The 17,877-nt window shown below is 42.9% G+C and overlaps 1 protein-coding gene across 3 annotated transcripts in view; it reads right to left on the bottom strand.

Moving 5' to 3' along the window:
• The window catches only part of LOC6575740 (S phase cyclin A-associated protein in the endoplasmic reticulum), a 39,784-nt gene that overhangs the window by 19,606 nt on the left and 2,301 nt on the right, over positions 1 to 17,877 (bottom strand). For all 3 annotated transcript variants that reach the window (XM_032728590.2, XM_044008559.1, XM_044008560.1), the window contains 5 exons: positions 16,167 to 17,849; positions 14,386 to 15,826; positions 13,549 to 13,806; positions 13,366 to 13,489; positions 11,218 to 11,357 (listed from right to left, as the gene is read on the bottom strand). In XM_032728590.2, the coding sequence (XP_032584481.1) occupies positions 11,218 to 11,357; positions 13,366 to 13,489; positions 13,549 to 13,806; positions 14,386 to 15,826; positions 16,167 to 17,849 (3,646 nt within the window). The remainder of the gene's footprint in view (positions 1 to 11,217; positions 11,358 to 13,365; positions 13,490 to 13,548; positions 13,807 to 14,385; positions 15,827 to 16,166; positions 17,850 to 17,877) is intronic.

Here is a 17,877-nt window from a genome sequence, read left to right as displayed (position 1 = left end):
GGGCCAGAGGGCCACAGGGCTAAGGGTTGGGCATTGCAGCAGCAGCCAAGTGGCTGTTGCTCAGGCCCAAAATTAAGTTGTCAACGGCGAAATTTTCTACAGAAATTCGCGTGAAATATGAAATCGGAGATTCGCTAGGGAAGTTGATGTCTCTATGTCAGAGTCAGGAAAGATATGCATATATATATATGTGTTATATGATATGATATATGTCAGGCCATATGATATACATATGTATATACTATGATGCGGTAGGTTAAACTATAAATGAAGTCAACTGAAGAAATTAAAGGGAAACGCGCTTGAATAATATTCCAAATAAGACAATCAAATACCCTCTAATTACATATCCTAGATGCTATACAAAATTCAAGTTCAAATAGAAATATACTTATATTTAGCCAAGCAAATTTTTCCGAACTAAAAATAGGTGAATCCGAGTAGAAAGTCTTCAGATCTAAGGCTGAAGATTTCATAGGACTTAAATCATTTTTAGTCAAACTCAAGGGAATCTATAGTATACTGATCATTTATGAGAATCTCGCTCAAAGTCTCAGAGTTATAATTTCCTAAAACGCCGGAAATCTACATATTGTTATCCGAGTTGCCGCGCCTTTAATAATCGATAAATATATCTCAAATATATATCGAGTCAAAGGCTTAGATTTCGAATTTTAAAGAATTTCCATGGAATTCTTTATCCTAGAAAAGCATATGGATATGAATGGCAAGTTAGATGAATAAATGTATAGGTGGACTTTAAGCTGAATGAATGCTCACATAAACTTTCTTTACACCAATATTCCAAAATTCTCTTTACACTTCATGAACGAGTATATATTATACGAAAATTAGCATTCCAATATTAGAATAATTTTTACTAAGTTCCAACTGCTCTCGGTCTCTCTCTCTCCCTTTGTTCCAACTCCGTCTCCTCCTCCAATTTACTGTCCCACATTCTAATTCCCCCAATGTATAACGCACACACTGGATGACGCCAACCAAAATACCCCACTCCAGGCAAATCGAAAGTGTATGTGAAAAACGAAAACAGAAAACGAAAGAAAAATACGGATGTGGCAATCAGAAATCCTGTCGAGCGATTTTCAATGAAAATTCATCAGCATGTCAGCGAAAACCGAGTCTCGAAGACAGGCACCGAATATATGCCAGCTCCACCTCTACCCCTACCTCTACTCCTACCTCTCTTAGCTATGCCTTCTGCCTAAGTCTGGGCTGTGCGTTGTTTTCTTAGTAACGTCGCACGCCCACCCAAAGCGATTTCCATTTGCTCAAGCGAAGGAAGGGGAAAAAAATCATCAACGGGGTAAACGTTTATGTCGCTCGATTTATATATATGTTTATATATGCTCATATGTATTTTGACAGACAGTTGGCAGCGGTTTTCGGGCTAGGGAGCTGGGGGGCTGGCAGAGCGAGCGGGACAGCTCGGTGCGTCTTCAATTACGACACGAGCGTTGAAAATAAAATTTCAGCAGTCGTCATTTTGCCATATGGGAGATGTCACAAGCCAAAGAAAATCGGCGTGAAAGGGGAGGGGGGCGTGGATGCGTGCGGAACGTGGCGTGTAGGTAAATCAGAGTTGGGCCTACCGCAGAGCCTAAGCAGAGCGATGTTTTGGCTAAGGAAATATCAGCAACGACGTCAAACAAATGGACAACACACGAAGTGAATGATCATAATGAAGTTCATAATGTAAATGCTGCTGATGTGGCTGCTGATGATGGCTGTTGATGGCGGCGCTGAGGGCCGTTAAAAAGCCAACGTCGAATAGCTGCGAAAAGTAAAGCCGCTCGTAAAACTCAAACGAGGCGAGCAAAGCAAAAACATGGCGCCAAATAACCGCAAAACATAACGACAGCAGCAGCAGCAGCAGCAACAACAACAACAACAACAACAGGAGCAACAATAACAGCAACAGCAGCAACAACAAGGAACAGCCCCTGCCTGGAGCAAGGATCAGCACGTTGTTGGCGACGTTCGACGCCATTTTGTAAAAGAAAAGTGCATATAATAATATAAAACAACAACAACAACAACAACAATTGCCACATAGACATACACATACACACACACATGTATAAGAAGTCAAAGCAAACAAAACAGTAAAAAACTTGTGTAGAATACAAAACGAATATTTGATACGCTATGAAATTGTTAAACTATTTAATAAAGAAGAATAAAAAGGAAAATGAATGAAGCTAGATGAAGCTTAAACTTGAATGTATGTATATCGTACGATATATATTATACCGAGAATAGGAAATAAGAAAGATTAACACAACAAGACTAAATTAGTCAAGATGGCTGTTAACTTTGACAAGAACTTTAACAGTCAGAGCAACAACATCAAGCCCAATCAGCAAGCCTATATACTCTCTCTCTCTCTCTTCTTCAGAAGAGGTAGCAAAGTAGAGCTAGGAACATAACACCCATAAGGTGGGGCATGGAAAACCTAGAGCAGCTGGAGTGGGGCCACGAAATGGGCGCCTGTGATTTGGCTTTGGTGAAAAGTGGAAAGTGGAAAATGGCGAATATGTCGCCGAGCATCGTAAAAATTTATGCCCAAACCGTAAGGCCAGCTAAATGGCCTTCAGAACGAGAAAAGGAGCCGGGGCGAACCTCGATATATATATGTATATCTATATATATATACATGCCTATTGAAATAGAATGGGTGCTGGTCAAATTGCGTTCTTATGGCACTTTAGTGGCGAAATCAAATTAGAATTTATGTTAAGTTGGCAATCATAAATGGAATGGCGCCCATGGCCCGTGGACCCCACTAAGCATCGCATAAACCTAACGAGAAATGGGCATTAAAAATGCTTATGGACTGGAACTGCAAATGTCGCGCTGAAATGGCGAATAGAGAATGGCGAATAGAGAATGGAGAATGGAATGGCGAATGGCGAATGGCACGGCAAAGATTTTTCTAGTTTTCATCGTCAATTTTTATGCTCATTTTAACAGTTTTTGGGGCGCCCCAATGCGAGCAGCAAAAAGTTTTCTAGGCGCACTTCAATTGGTGACTGTGGCAATGTGCGCCACCTAGCGGCCAGCTAAGGTAGTACAGAAACCACATTGCAAGACGTTGCTACACTGAGAGAAATAGGCGAAACAATAAAAATTTTATTTTATAACTGTGTATTAAAAAGAACTCAGAAAACAAATCGTATTGAAAAATCACTTGAAAGCGATTAAGGTGACCATGTTTTAAGAAGTAAATAAATTCATTAAAAATAATAGCAACAATTTTTAAATGAGATTTTTGCATGTATAGAACAAATTTTACGCTTCAGGGTGACCATATTTTATGATTTTGAACTGTAAATTATTTTCTAAAGTAGTTCATCTAATGTAATGTAATGTTATATATTATGCTGTCCAATATGAATTTGTTCGCTGTTTAAACAGATAATAGGTATTGGGATGACCATATCTTAGTTATAATTGAATACAAATATTTCCAAGAGTAGTTAGTCGTATATTTTTTTATATTTTGCTATGCCGTTCCCGAATCGCCTAAGTTTTTTCTTTGCTAAAACATTTTATGTATATTAGGGAGACCATACTTTGCTCGCGTAACAATAAGTTTCTCATAAATACTTACAAAAACAACACTAAAGCTTACATACAACAAACTTTACATATTTAACAATAATTAAGGTGACCATATTTTAGAAAAAAATTCAATTAAATTATTAATGTACTATAGTCTTATATAGTTTATTTTGCTTAAAAAACAATCCTGAATCAATCACAGACTCAGGTTGAAAATCCATTAATATATTAGAGTGACCATATCCCATGAGCTACTAGCTGTGGCTTGTAATGCACGCCATCTGTTGTCCACTTGGAGGCATTACTCACGCCACATTTAGCGCGTTCAAGTGCTTAGCGTGTTAATTTGCACCAGTTTCTAGTCTTAACTTAACTCAACTCAGCTCAACGGGGGTTGCTCGACCCAGGAGGGTTGCCCTCCTAGCCCAGGGGCTACAAATCCAGTCAAAATATCTCTCTCTGTGTGTGTGTGTCTGTCTGTCTGTTAAGCCCCTTCACAATTGCCATTTGATTGAGTGATGCGTTGCGCTGTTCGCTGTAAAAACTCTCGCTCTATCTCTGGATGATGTTGTTGAGGGGGTGCAACATCATCATCATCATTATCATCGTTTTGATGAGCATTAAATTAACTGTAGCTGCACTTTACACATTTTACATATGTCGCCTAAGTTTTAGGTCTAGCTGGGTGGTTGGTCCGTGGGTTGGTTGGTTGGTTAATATTCCCTCGAGTGCAAAAAAAAAAGAAAAAAAAAAAGTAAAACAAGAAAACAAGAGTCGAAAATCAAAGCGCATGCACTCAAAAGATCTGAAACTACGGACTCTACGTAATTCAATAGCCCAAAAGCCGACACACTGCCTCCTGCCTCCTTCTCCCCCCTGCTACTGCTCCTGTTCTGCTCTGCCCCCTGCTTCTCATCCTTTTCATCCATTGCCTTTGACATGCAGACTCTGGACAGGCACTCATCAAACTTTTGACATGCAACTCAACATTGATAGGCGGAGGCGGGCGGGCGGGGAGGCCAAAGAGAGCATTCGAGGTTGCTGCTGCTGCTGCGCCTTTTTGCATGCAAAATGTCAGCGCATATGTCAGACTTTTGCATACGACTAGCCCAATGCCCATTGCCCATTGCCCATTGCCCATAGTCCATAGTCCATAGTCCATAGCCCTAGCTCTGCCTCCGCTCGAGGGGTGTTTGTTGCATTTCAAGTGCGATTCGTGCAACATATATTCAATTTTATTTGAATATCCAAACATATTGTGGTTGACAGCAAATATAATATAAGATCATGATCGCTCTCAATACTTTATACGAGGTCTATTTTTGTCCCCTTGGGCAACTCTTCGTTTGTTGCCTGCTCCTTAAGCAGAGAACCTGCTCTCGCTTACTTTCTCCTCTCTCCATCTCCATTTGCCCCACTCTTCTTCTCTTTCAGGTAGTGATCCTCTACAACTTTCTCTTATTCTTACTATCTCTTTCTGTTTCCCTCTCTCTTTCTTTCTTTCTTTCTGTAACTCTCTTTCTCTCTCTCTCTCTCTCTCTCTCTCTTACTTTCTGTCTCTATTCCTCTCTCTTACCCACTGTTTATCAGTCTATGTCATCTCTCTCTCTCTCTCTCTATTCTCTCTATATACCTCTATCTCTCTCTCTCTTATCTACCTATCTCCCTCTCTTTTTCCTCTCTATCTATCTCCCTCTATCTTTCTCTCTTCCTCTTTTCTCTCTGTATCCCTCTATCTCTCTCTTCTCTATGTATCTCCTTCTCTCATTCTCTCTCTCACTCTCTCTTACTCTATCTCTCACTCTCTCTCTCTCGCTCATTTATCTCTAACTACCTCTCTTTCTCTTTCTCATTCAATCCAGCTCTCTCTCTCTCTCTCTCTCTCTCTTCATATCTTTCTTTCTCACTCTCTAATTCTTTGTTCATAGCTTCTCTTTCTATATATCCAAAACCTCAATAGGATCGTCAACTCCATCAAAGACCTCTCGCATTTCCAACTTTGAATTTCCCGCCTGGTTTTCTTTTTTTCCCCCAAGTCCAAATGCATTTCGATGCAAAACTGAAGCGAAGTTTGAACCTCACTTCTTTGACCCAACTAGTCCTCACACTACCCTTAACCCTAGCCCGTACTCCCCCTACCCTCTATCAGTCTACCTCTCCCCCTCACCCTCCCCCTCCCTCTCCTGTTGGACTGCCCTATCGCATTCTCTGTGTGTGTGTGTGTTGGCTATGATGTCTCTGTAACTGTAATTGATGCTGACTTTTTGACAGTTTGAATGCTGAAAAGCGAACAGATGAGCAGTGCCAGAAAAAAGGAGAGCAAGGGCGTTCTCTACGGCTATTCAGAGGGCGTGGCACAGGCCACGTCTACACTTACAACGAACACAAATGACAATTTTGATTAGTTTTGTGACAGTTTTTCGTGATTTGAATTCAATTATGATTAGCGAACGCGAGCAGCTGACAGAAAGCTAAATGCTACGACATCAATGAATCGAGGGTATTTTGGTTTTTCTTTTTCTTTTACATTTTCGGAACTGGATCAATAAATGCGCCATTTAGAGTCAATATTTTGATTTGGAGCGCAGCGAGAACAAAACAAAGGCAGAGGGAAAATAAAGGAGCGCAGCGCACTAAACAAATAGAAAAACTTTTACAGCGACAATGGAAAGCGGGGGCGATCAGGGTAACCACGATGATGATGATGCCGATGATGATGACGATTATCGTGATGATGGTGTAAAAGAAGCAGAAGAAGAAAAAGTGTTCAATGCCTGCGCCCATTGTCAAAAAGAATCAACAAAAAACTGAAATCGGATATTAAATGCACAACAAACAGCAACAACAACAACAACAACAACAAATAACAACAACAAACAGCTAGAGAAAACGAACAAAGGCGAACGCTTGAAATGAATACGCCAGAAGGAGACATTGCAGCCGGAGCAGCTACACTGAGAGAAAAAGGAACTAGGGCTAGACTATAGAACTATATGAAAGTTCACATAGTCGTATTGCACTTTTTAAAGCTTAGATCAGACATTAGGGTTACCATATTCTGGTAAATATGGCGAATATACCTCGTAACAGTAGTTTCACAAATACTGCTCAACATTTATGTTTGTGATTTTATTTGTATCGTAGACATTGGGGTGACCATACTTCAGGCGCTAAGAATATGCAATTGAATACAGACACTCCAAGTTGTAATTACACAGTCTATAGACCTTGGAAAGTTCTATCAATTATATATATTTTTTTAACTTTCGAAACGCACCACATTCATTAAGGTGGCCATATTTCGAACAAACAAACACCCTAAAACCAACCTTACAAATATTTTTAATATATAGTCTCAAGATGATTTTGCTTAGCTTCACGATTATTTATACTTTGTGATACTACAAAACAAAGATGACCATATTTGGACACTAGAAATACTAAATTTACTAAAAGTACCTATCTTCCATATCTTCGTTCGTTAGATGTCTAAATAAATTATTGATTTAATTTCATTGAAAATATGACACCCATACATTAACGTTTATTTAGTTATAGGGTGGCCATATTTGCGAAATGCTCTATACATTTTAGCTACAGAGTGACCATATATTTGGAAAAATATTAAAATTAAAAAAAAAAATTATACATAAAAAAAATTATATCTGTATATTCTTATACACTTAAACTATAATCCCAACAATACCCAATTTCGCGCAGTGTACTAGTGTTACTAGAGCAGCAGGCAGGCGACTCTGGTGGCAACTAAATAGTTGCACTAATATGTCCATGACGATGGCAAAAATGGTAAAATAAAACCCACAGCACGTGTGTGTGTGCGCGTGCATGTGTGTCGGTGTGTGTGTGTGTCTGTGTGTGCTTGCTGGAAAAGCCAGCTGTGTCCCTCTTACAGTTTTGGCTAGGAGCTGTCTCGTAATTGAGGCAAAAGTTAAGGACCAGCATCGCAGGACAATGCGAGAAAAGGCAGCGCAAAGTGCAGGCAGCAGGAGCAGGAGCAGCAGCAGGAGTAGCAGCAGTAGCAGGAGCAGCAGTAGCAGCAGTACGAAATGGAGGCATAACTCCAAATGGCCATTCGATATGGTTACTTAAAGGGTAATTAAATTAAACGTGCAGCAGAAACAGCAGTCGACGCAGCGTGTTGTCCCTGTTGACATCCACAACAAAAGGACACGCGGCGAATATCCTTTCTGCTAGCTGAATCACAGCACCCTTTCGACAGAGTGAGAGAGAGAGAGAGACAGAGAGAGAGCGAAACTTCGACTCGTATATGCATATTTCATTATGACAGCAGGAGGCGCGCTGTGGCAGGGGCAAGCTGAATGAGGGTTGCTAAGCGAGAGGCGGAGGCTGCCGGTAAGGATGCTCATAAAGGATGCTTCCTATCGCGTGTCAAATCATCGTTATGATTGCAATGTTACCTGCCAACCCCTCACCCCACCACCTCCTGCTCTACACCTTCCCCCCTCTCTACAGCTATCTAATACATCGTGTTTTTTTTTTTTATCATTTGTTTAGCCAGACAACGCCTTGAAATTGATGATCAAATGATGATTAAAATGTATTCATGCAGGCTTTTTTATTAACTGGATGAGCCCGGGCAGGGGGTGGGAGGAGGCGAGTGTCCTGCTGAAGCTGCCTAATGATTGCGTTGATTAATTATGAATCAATTACATTGTAAAAAACGAAAGCGAATTTACGTTGGTTTTCGGAATAGAATTTGAATGGAGAATGAAATTTCATTTGCTACGGTTAGGCATATGGAATTTATGGAGGAGGTATAGAGCGGGGTCACATGGGAAGGTGTTTGAGCTTTGAATTTATTTGGTTTAAGTGCTGAGTTCAACTGATTTCAGCATCGAGCTTAAGGCTTAACAGAAAGAACTGTTTACATGAAATTTAAGTCGCATAAAAAGTATAGAAAAATAATAATAATAATAATTATAAGAATACAAAATGGTTTATGACTCTAGAGTATATTCAAAATTAACGGATTGCACTATTCTGATGATTATTTACATAAATATACTTTAGTTGTATAAGATACATAACACAAAGCAAATTAAATATAATTTCCTTTGGCTCATTTATATATTTGTGCACTTCAATATTTATAGTTTTTTATGCTTAAATATTTTTTTCTATATAAACTCATTAGAAATAAATGTAACTAAATTGAATTTAGTAATTTCATATATTACCAGAAATTTAATAATCAAAAGCCAAGAAAGAAAAAAAATCTTCAAAATTCGAGCAAAAATAAATAATAAAAACTTTATGCAAACACAAACTTTGTTAACCCCGAAAGAGTTCTATGCGGCTTATAGATGATAATGATGATGTGGATGAAGATGATGATGACTTAGCTAACCAACGCAAGAGGATTGGGTCAGTGAATGTGCGCTTAATGTAACCACACTTATATACATACATAAACACATTCATACACATACATACATATTATGTGCTGCATTTTAAAGGGCACAAATTAGAAGCTGAATTTAACAGAAATTTATTTACAGCATAATTCAGTCAAAATGTCGAAACTCAAAGCAATCAAAAAATAACTCAAAAGTTTCTTAATTAAAATCATATTTGTGTTACAATTCGACATGAAAAAGTATTGCGCCATCTCGCTCTCTCTCTCTCTTTGCCTCTCTCCCTCTCTCTCAATCCCCATTGCTGGACCAATTAAAAGTAGACAAAAATTAAATTATGCAGTTAGAAAACAGCTGCACGAAGAGCGCCGGCTAAAAAATAAAAAAAAGAAGATTGGCTACAGCAGTTGGTCGCCCAAAAGCTACAATTGAATTAGAAAGCAGAAGAAGTAAATGAAGAAGAAATGAAGAGGAAGAGCAACAGCAGCGGCAGCAGCAAAATGTTTGCCTCTGCTACAAGCGAAGGTGGCATCCCATTCAAGTGCGGCGAATTGAATTTCTCTTGCTTAGTTTTGTATATTTGTATACCCTAGTCGAGTGTAAATTTGGGGTATATTGAAGGAGGCGGTGTGGTGAAACCTTTAAATATATCTGATTGATTATAATGAAGAACTTAATAAATATAACCATACCTAACTGTTCGCCCCCCCACTTCCCCCTCCCTTCCTCACTCGACAGAGTATCTACTAGTCGTACACTCCCCACTAGAACACTCTTGTTTCATTTTTTTTCCTCCCACTCTTCGCTTTTGCCATTTTATTCAAGTTTTTGGCAAAATGGCGCAGCGCATTGTGTAGCAGGGCAATGGGTGTGTGTGGGTGCGAGAGGGAGGGAGGGACAAGGAAGAGGGAGACAAATTATAGTCAAAAGAAAATGTGATTTTGCAGCAAATGGTGGACGCGCAGCTATAGAAAACAAGACGGCAACGCTTTGTAATTGAATTGAGCGCCGAAAAGCACGAACAAAAAAAAAAAAAAAAAAGCACGAAATAAAATTTGAAGCAAATAAAAAGAAAGGCAAATACAACCACAAAAGAAAAGCGCGCCAGAGAGCGAGCGAGAGGGGCGAACAATGGCGGCGGCTGCTAATAAAATAAACGAAAAGCTTTTGTAAGCAAATTGAAAACATAAACAAACGAAAATTGATCAACACAAAAAACAAGAAAGAGAAAGAGAGCGAAACAGCAAAAAAAAAAAAAAAAAGAACTAGAGTAAAAGGACGCAGCACACAAAGGATAAACCAAATGTTTTTGCTAGCAAAACAAAAGCCAAAACGAAAAACTGTCTAAAGCAAAAACAACAAAAGTCACAACAACAACAACAACAGCAAAAAAGTGCATAACAAAGGTTTTTTCGCACAACAAAAGCACAATAAGCAAATGTATATGAAATTCAATTTGTGCGAAAATAAACAAAATGGCGTCTGTGTTAGTGTGCGTTTGTGTGTGTGTGTATGTGGGGAACAACAGCAGAAATTCGATTAAAACTTTTGCACTGCCCAAAATAAATACACACACACAAACACATACAAAATCATGCACGCACGCACACAGAAATAAGCGCAAATTAAAGAAAAACAAGCAGCGTCGCCGACTGCGCGCGGGCAGCATTAAAGTTTTGCCCAAAAATAAAAACAAAATCAAACTTTAAGCAGCAACTGTAAAAGCGAAGCAGTCATAAAAACGTGCAGGCAAAAAGTTAGCGGCGAGTGTTGAAAGCGCCCGCAATAGCAGCGATAACAACAACAACAACAGCAACAACAACAACATCAACAACGGGAACAGGAACCATAACAATGGCTGCACTTGCTCATAAACTGCAGTTGTGCATGCACTGCCCAATTGTAAACACAGCCAGCACAGTTTGACAGTCACTGCCCATGCAGCGCACATACACACAAACAGATGTAACAGCAACAGCCGCCGCACACTAGTTGTCACGCTCGCACACAGCATAGACACGCCCCTGAACACACACACACACACACAGATATACGCGAGTCGCTGCTCGCACACACACGCACACGCAGTTTTCGAACGTCACAATTTTTCGAACTTGCGCCATTTCCCCTACTTGCGCGCGTCTGTGTGTGTTCACTTTGTGCATTTCTTTTATTTTCTTTGTTTTTGCTTCTACTTTTTTTTTGGTTTTGGTTTTGATTTTGCTTTTGTACTCACTTTATCATATCCGGTAGGCGTTCCGGTACTTTAGGGTGGGTGTTTTTCTTCACATAGCTCGATGATAGCGCCTCGGTGCATGCCAGCATTAGCTCCGTGGATAACTCGACCGGATGTTGTGGTGATTTTTCTTCGGGTAACTGCAAATGGCGAGTGAACGAAACGAGAATAGAAAATATGAAATACAAATAAGAAATGACAAAAAATGAAATACAAAATACAACAACAAAGTCAAGAAGTGTCAATGTACCGTTGCGGCTGTTGTTGCTGTCGTGTTGTTGTTGTTGGTGCACAATTGTTGCATGCTTTGCGGCGTTAAGCGACATATTTCGTGTGTGTTCAAATTAATTATAAAAGTTATCAGCTACAACAATAACAACAACTGCAACAACAACAACAGTGGCGGCGGCGGCGGCGGCAACAGCGAACACTCGCATCAATCAAAATGTTAATTGATGTTTTTTAACGCGACGCGCTTTATCTCTTTCTCCTCTCTCTCCCTCTCCCTCTCACACTCTGCTGCGGCTGCTTCTTCTTCATTACATGACAAGCGGCGTGCGCGCTGATCCATCAGCCAAGGCAGCAGGAAGCGCGGAGCGAGGAGTGCAGAGCAGGAGAGCGAAGTGAAGTGGAGTGAGCAACTAGGTGACAAAGCACAACAATAAACACGAGCCAAAACAACAACAACAACGACAACGACAGAGCAGTAAAGGAATATCCATATATATTTTTTATGGAAAGCAACAACAACAATAACAATGGATAAATAAAAGTGGCTTTTTACGCGCTTTAACGATTGATTTAACAGCAGGCCGCAAATTATACACACACACATACATGTATGTATACATACATACATGTAAACATTTATGCATATACATAAAAAATAAAACAATAACAAAAGAGACGCACGCGAAACTTGACAGTCAAATGCTGACAAATTGTGTGAAAGGCAGAAGAGAGAGAGAGAGAGAGAGGGCGAGATGGAGAGAGAGAGGGGAGTGTGGCTGGAGGAGTTTGACATTTGCGGCTAGTGCGTTACGAATTTATAGGCCACAACAATAACAACAGCAACAACAACAACAACAACAACAACAACAACAATGCGTCGCCGCGGCCAGTAAATAAAATTCAAATAAAAATGCCACACAAAATAAAAACAAAAACAAAGACAAAGGCGCAAAGGCGGCGGCAGCGGCAGAGGCAGCCAGCGCCAAATAAAAGCGTCAAAAGAAATGGCAAATAAACAAGCGCACAAAATAAGAAAACAATAAACTGTAAACTTGGCAAAGTTCGTGAGATTTGTAAGCGCTATCGGTCAAGTCGTCTTGTGAATGCGCTACCTTTAAAATAATGAAATTAATAAAAATTAAAATTAATTATTTATACAAAAAATGGACTATAAGAAATTATAAAATTCTCCTTTGAATCGAAACATTTTCTACAATAATTAAATTAATATTTTTATATACAAATTTAATATATTTATTGGGCTGCCTTTTGAGGGAAAGCGGAAAAAAAAATATATAAAAAAAAAATATTTTGAAATACCAATTTAGTATATTAAAGTCCTCTTTTGCATGAAAGCCTTTTCAATAAATGTTATAGTCACATTAAAGAAACGAAAAAATAATTATTACTGTTATTTATAATTATAATCATATATATGTACACATATGTATATATATATTCTTATTACTTTTTCTTATTTTTTTCAAAATTCTATATCTGTAAATTTCACTAAATAAAAGCTACTTTATTTACTTTGAGGATTATTAAATAAAATAATATTTTGCCTTATATTGTTACCAAGCTCATCTAGAAACTGAAATGCCCTGCAATCGAAATATATTTTATGGCTCTGGCGTATGGAGAAAAAACAAATCAGCGCAGCCAAGTGTTAAGTGGCCAAGTCAGGGACCAGAGCCGACAAGGAGGCAAGCAGCAGGAGTCGGGATCAGAGACGGAGAGAATGTGAATATGTGAGAGAGAGAGATGGAGGGGGAAGAGAGAACGCGAGCCAAGTTTAAAGCATACGACGCAGTTGAGGGAATTACGATTCTAGATGCAATTTGATGGCGACAGTTTGGCGACACTTTTATAGCAACAATTTCTCTTCTTCTTCTTCTTCGGCTGCCTTTTACTCACCTGGAAACTTTTGCTGATGGCATCGAAGAGCGTCGCAATGGAGTTGCCCAACAGCGCATGACGCGCTATCTGTGGACAAACGGAGCACGCATTCCGATAAAGCTGGACGGCAAGTGTGACGGATCTGTCAAGGATCAAGGAATGAATGTATTCGATTCTCTCTGAAGCTCCAACTCTACTTACTTCTTGGAGATCTCGGAATTTTCCTCCAGGCCCTTGCTAATCACATAGTTGGTCAGCACGCCCAGACCGTCCATGTTGAGGAACGCCTGGAAGTCATAGGTCTGCGCCTTCGGAATCACACGCAACAGATTGCCCAGCGTGCGATCTAGACCCTGATTACCGCCGCCCTTCATCACCAGATTCAAGAGCTTGGGCACGCTGCTGTCCCGCTTCACATGGGCGGGCAGAGGCTCCAAAGTGGCGAGATAGTCGGCAGCACTGAGCGGGGAAGGAGAAGAGAGAGAGAAAAGCGATTATTTTGAGATATGTGGGATAAATGCCTACACAAATATCAACTGGTCTTAACTAGTGGCATACTAACTTGGTTTATTAGCTTCACAAAGTATAAATAAGATGATCGATATTTATCGATTAACCAATATGGTGCAAAAAGCATAATAGACGTAGATAATATAGATACATAGTAGCTTTGCACTATAGCTATCCACATATATACTTCCATAATATACTGAAAATAGGCCTATCGATAGTTATCGACTGTCTAAAGAGAGTATCAGCACTATTTGAACAAAAATTGATCTATATTAACTATATAAGATGTTGATAGTTCACAGTAGACTAGGCTACACTATGACTATATAGAGGATATATGGGATATATTACATTGGCAAAGTTATCGATATCGATAGTTACCGATTGCTGACAATTTAGTGAATAAACTGTGATCTATTTGATTTAAATAATTTTTTGATAGTTAACAACTAGCTAAACAACAGTATAGCTCTCTACAGGGTATATGAGGTATATTAGACTAGATCATATACTTGACCAACTCACCATTGATTCATGCGCTGCTTGAGCTTCTTCATCTTCTTCTTGTAGCTGCGCGAATGCTCCCGACTGCCGGCGACGCCGCCAATATCAGACAGGGTGGAGGACATATCGCAGTCCTCGTTGGTGGTGCTGGTGGTGTTGCCGTTGAGCAGCTCCGGCTCCTCGTCGCCACGCGCCTCGTCCTGCTGCCGTGTGCTGGGCAGGGTCAGCTCCAGTGCCCGCTGGCGAATGTGTTCGATGTTCTCCTCGTGCCGGCGCGCCGACTCCAGCTGCTTCTGCTGGATCTTGCGCTGCAGCTCCTCGGTGGTCTGTTGCTGCTGCACCTGGAGGGCGAGCAGGCGCTCCTCGCGGTCGCGCGCCTTCTCGCGTGCCAGCGCTTGGCGTTGGCGCTCCTTCTGCTCCTGCATTTTGCCAATGCGCTGCTCCTTCTCCAGCCGCGTCTCGTTCATCTTCTCCAGCTTGAGCAGTCGCTCCTTTTCCAATGCCTGGCGACGTCGCTCCACCGCAGCCTCCTTGGCGGCCTTCTCCTCGACACGCTTCTGGCGCTCCTGCTCCAGATCCTGCAGCCGACCTTCGGTCTCCTTGAAGGCCTCGAGCAGGTCCAGGCGCTTATTCTGCGCTTCGATATTCTTGATGAAGTTAATCTCCTTCAGCTTTTTGTCCTCGTCGTGCGCCTTCTCGATGATCTGGCGTAGGTAGAGCTCCCGATTCTCGGCAGCCCGCTGCAGTCGTCCCTCCATCTTCAGTCGCTTATCCTCGATCAGCTGCTTCTTGGCCGCCTTCACATCCTCCACACGCACGAAGAGCTGTTGCAGCTTCGCTGCCTTCTCCTGCTGCAGCAGCGCCCGCTTCTGCTGTGCCCTGGCCTGCTTGGCCTGATACTTCTTCAGCGTCTCCTGCAGCGAGCGACGACGCGATGGCGACGACAGTTTCTGATGCAGCTCCTGCGCACGACCGGGATGGCGAGCCACATAGGCCTGAAGAGTGGCCAGCGCCTCGGCCCGCTCGTTCCAGGACATATCCGAGAGCAGGGCCTGATAGCGCAGCTCCAAGCTCGCATTCTCGTCGTCGCTCATTGTGACAAAGACGACGGCATCGTCGAGCGCCTGATCCGTACTGTCGTCCTGCTCCTCCAGCTGTACCTCCCCATCCGTTTCATCCGTTTCGGTGTCCACATCGATCTCAGTGCTCTCCAGCTCGCGTATTTGACGCTCCAGCGACTCCTGCACCTCCACGAGGATGCGCTCGTTGCGCTCCTCCTCCACATCCTCGGCCGTTTGCTCCTCGATCTCATCGCAGGCCGCCAGCAGGCTGGCATTGGGCTTCACACAGCCATTTGGCAGCTTGCAGCGAGCGATGCTCTCGTATAGCTCGCCAATGGTCTTGGAGAACTCACAGTTCGTCTGGATTTTGATGTCGATCTTGTTGTGATCATCGTTATTACCTGCAAAAAGGGGAAGGGAATGTGAGAATTATTTGACTGATATATGATATAGGATTGATTGATCAAAAGACTAATTCAGAGATTCACTTATAGATTCAGGCAATGATTGACTGATTGAATGCCTCAGACTCAATGGTATCTGTCTCTCTTCTATTTCAGTCTCCCTCTCTCTGTCGCCCTCTCTCACTCGCTTCCTCTCCCTCAGCTATCTCTGTATCTCCCTCTGTCACCATCTCTCCCTACTTACTCTCATTATCATCCCTCTCTCTCTCTCACTCTCTCACTGCATCTCTCTCATTAACCTCCCTCTCTCTACTTCTCCCTATTTCTGCCCACTTACTCTCATTATCAGTGGCTTGGGCATTGTTTCCTTTGCTCTGCTCCTGCTGCTCCTTCTGCTGTTTGCGCAGCGCGTTCTTCTCGCTGCGCATGTATTCCTTGTGCAGCGAGGTCATCTTAAGTCCAGTGAGATCTGATTTCTGTCGCTTGATAATGGTGGCGCGAGCATTTGCTGCAGATGCTGTATTATTCTGAGTGAAATTGCTGCTGCTGCGAGTCAAGGCAGTTGCTGGCTTCGATTTCTCCTTCTCCTTCTCCTTCTCTTTGTCTTTCTCATTTTCCTTGTCCTTGCCCTTCTCCTTCTCTTTGTCCTTGTCGTTTTCTTTGCTCTTTTCTAGCTCCTTGTCCTTGTGCTTCTCCTGCTGATTGTCCTGCTTTTTTATTTGGGCTCCTGCTCGCTGTGCCGGGAAAGAGTTAACCTTGGCTTTGGCATTCTTGATCTCTGGCCTGGACGCCGGTGGCGCCATCACCTTGGCCGCCTTCTGGCCGGCCTTTGCTTTGGTCTCAGCTGCTGTTGCCTTTGGCTTGCCGCTGGCTTGGCCAGCTTTACTGGCAGCTGCAGCTGCTGCTGCTGCTGCGGCTTTCTCTCGCTGCTGCTTGTCCTTCTCCTCCTTCTGCTCGTTCAGCAGCGCCAGGGTGGGCAGACTGGCATAGCCCGTGGGCTGATTGAAGCGATTCGACCAGTGCATGCTCGTGCGTCGGCGATTCTTGACCGTGTGCCAGCCATCGTTGGCATCCATCAGCTGCTTGGGCTCCGAGTGTCGCTCCTCCAGCTTCAGTGTGCTCCTCGAGCTGCTCAGCTGTTCGTTGCTGGCCTTCAGCGTCGACGTGGAGCTGGCTATGTCCTCGCGCGAGCTCAGACGCACGGTGGGCGCACTCGCACGCTTGCCCAGATTAGGATTCGATGCACCACTCGCACCAGTCACGTTCAGCTGTGAGCCCACGCGCCTGGACAGACTTGGCCGGGGCATCACAGCTGCAGCTGCAGCCGCGCCAACTGCATTCCCATTCATGTCCAGCATCGTGCGCGAACGAGCCGAGAGTCGAGTGGCCACATTGTTGGGCGGTCCATAGCACTCCGCTTTGCTGGCAGGACGCGGCGGTGGCTGAGCAGCAGCCAGGCGAGCGCTGCGCGTCACAAACGGCTTCGCATTGTTGTTGTTGGCGTTGTTGTTGCCGCTGCGACGCAGCCCGTTGAGCGGCGCCGCTGCCTTAGCGCCCGGCTTGCTGTTAACCAATTTACTATTTGCGGCAGCTGCTGACATGGGCGGCACATTTGCCTTGGGATTGCTGCCACGCATGGCAGCTGGACGATTCAGCACACTCGAGTATTTCAAGGGACTATTCTGCATGGCTGGCGCATTGCTCAGCTGCTGCAGCTTCTCCGGCTGCCTCCTCTCGGGCAGGGCAGCCACGGGCTTGAGCAATGTGTTGGGCGGCGTGGGCTGCTTGTTGGCCTGCGCATGCAGCAACACATTCTCCATGGCATCCAAGCGGCAGACAGTCAACTGCACTGCCGTGGGCTCGACGACAGCCAAGGGTGTTGCGGCAGGCGCTAGTGGCGGCTGTGGGACGTGCTCGGGTAAGGGAACGTTTACGGCTGGCTGCTGAGATTCTGCATAAGCTGCAGGCTGAATTGCTGGCTGAATTGCTGACTGAATTGCTGGCTGAGCTGCTGGCAAACCTAAAAAACAAACGTATTAGATATTTAT

This window comes from Drosophila mojavensis, unplaced genomic scaffold, assembly GCF_018153725.1.
Source record: "Drosophila mojavensis isolate 15081-1352.22 unplaced genomic scaffold, ASM1815372v1 contig_36, whole genome shotgun sequence".
NCBI lineage: Eukaryota > Metazoa > Arthropoda > Insecta > Diptera > Drosophilidae > Drosophila > Drosophila mojavensis.
Note: the sequence above shows the minus strand (reverse complement) of the source record. Positions and strands in the feature narration are given on the sequence as shown.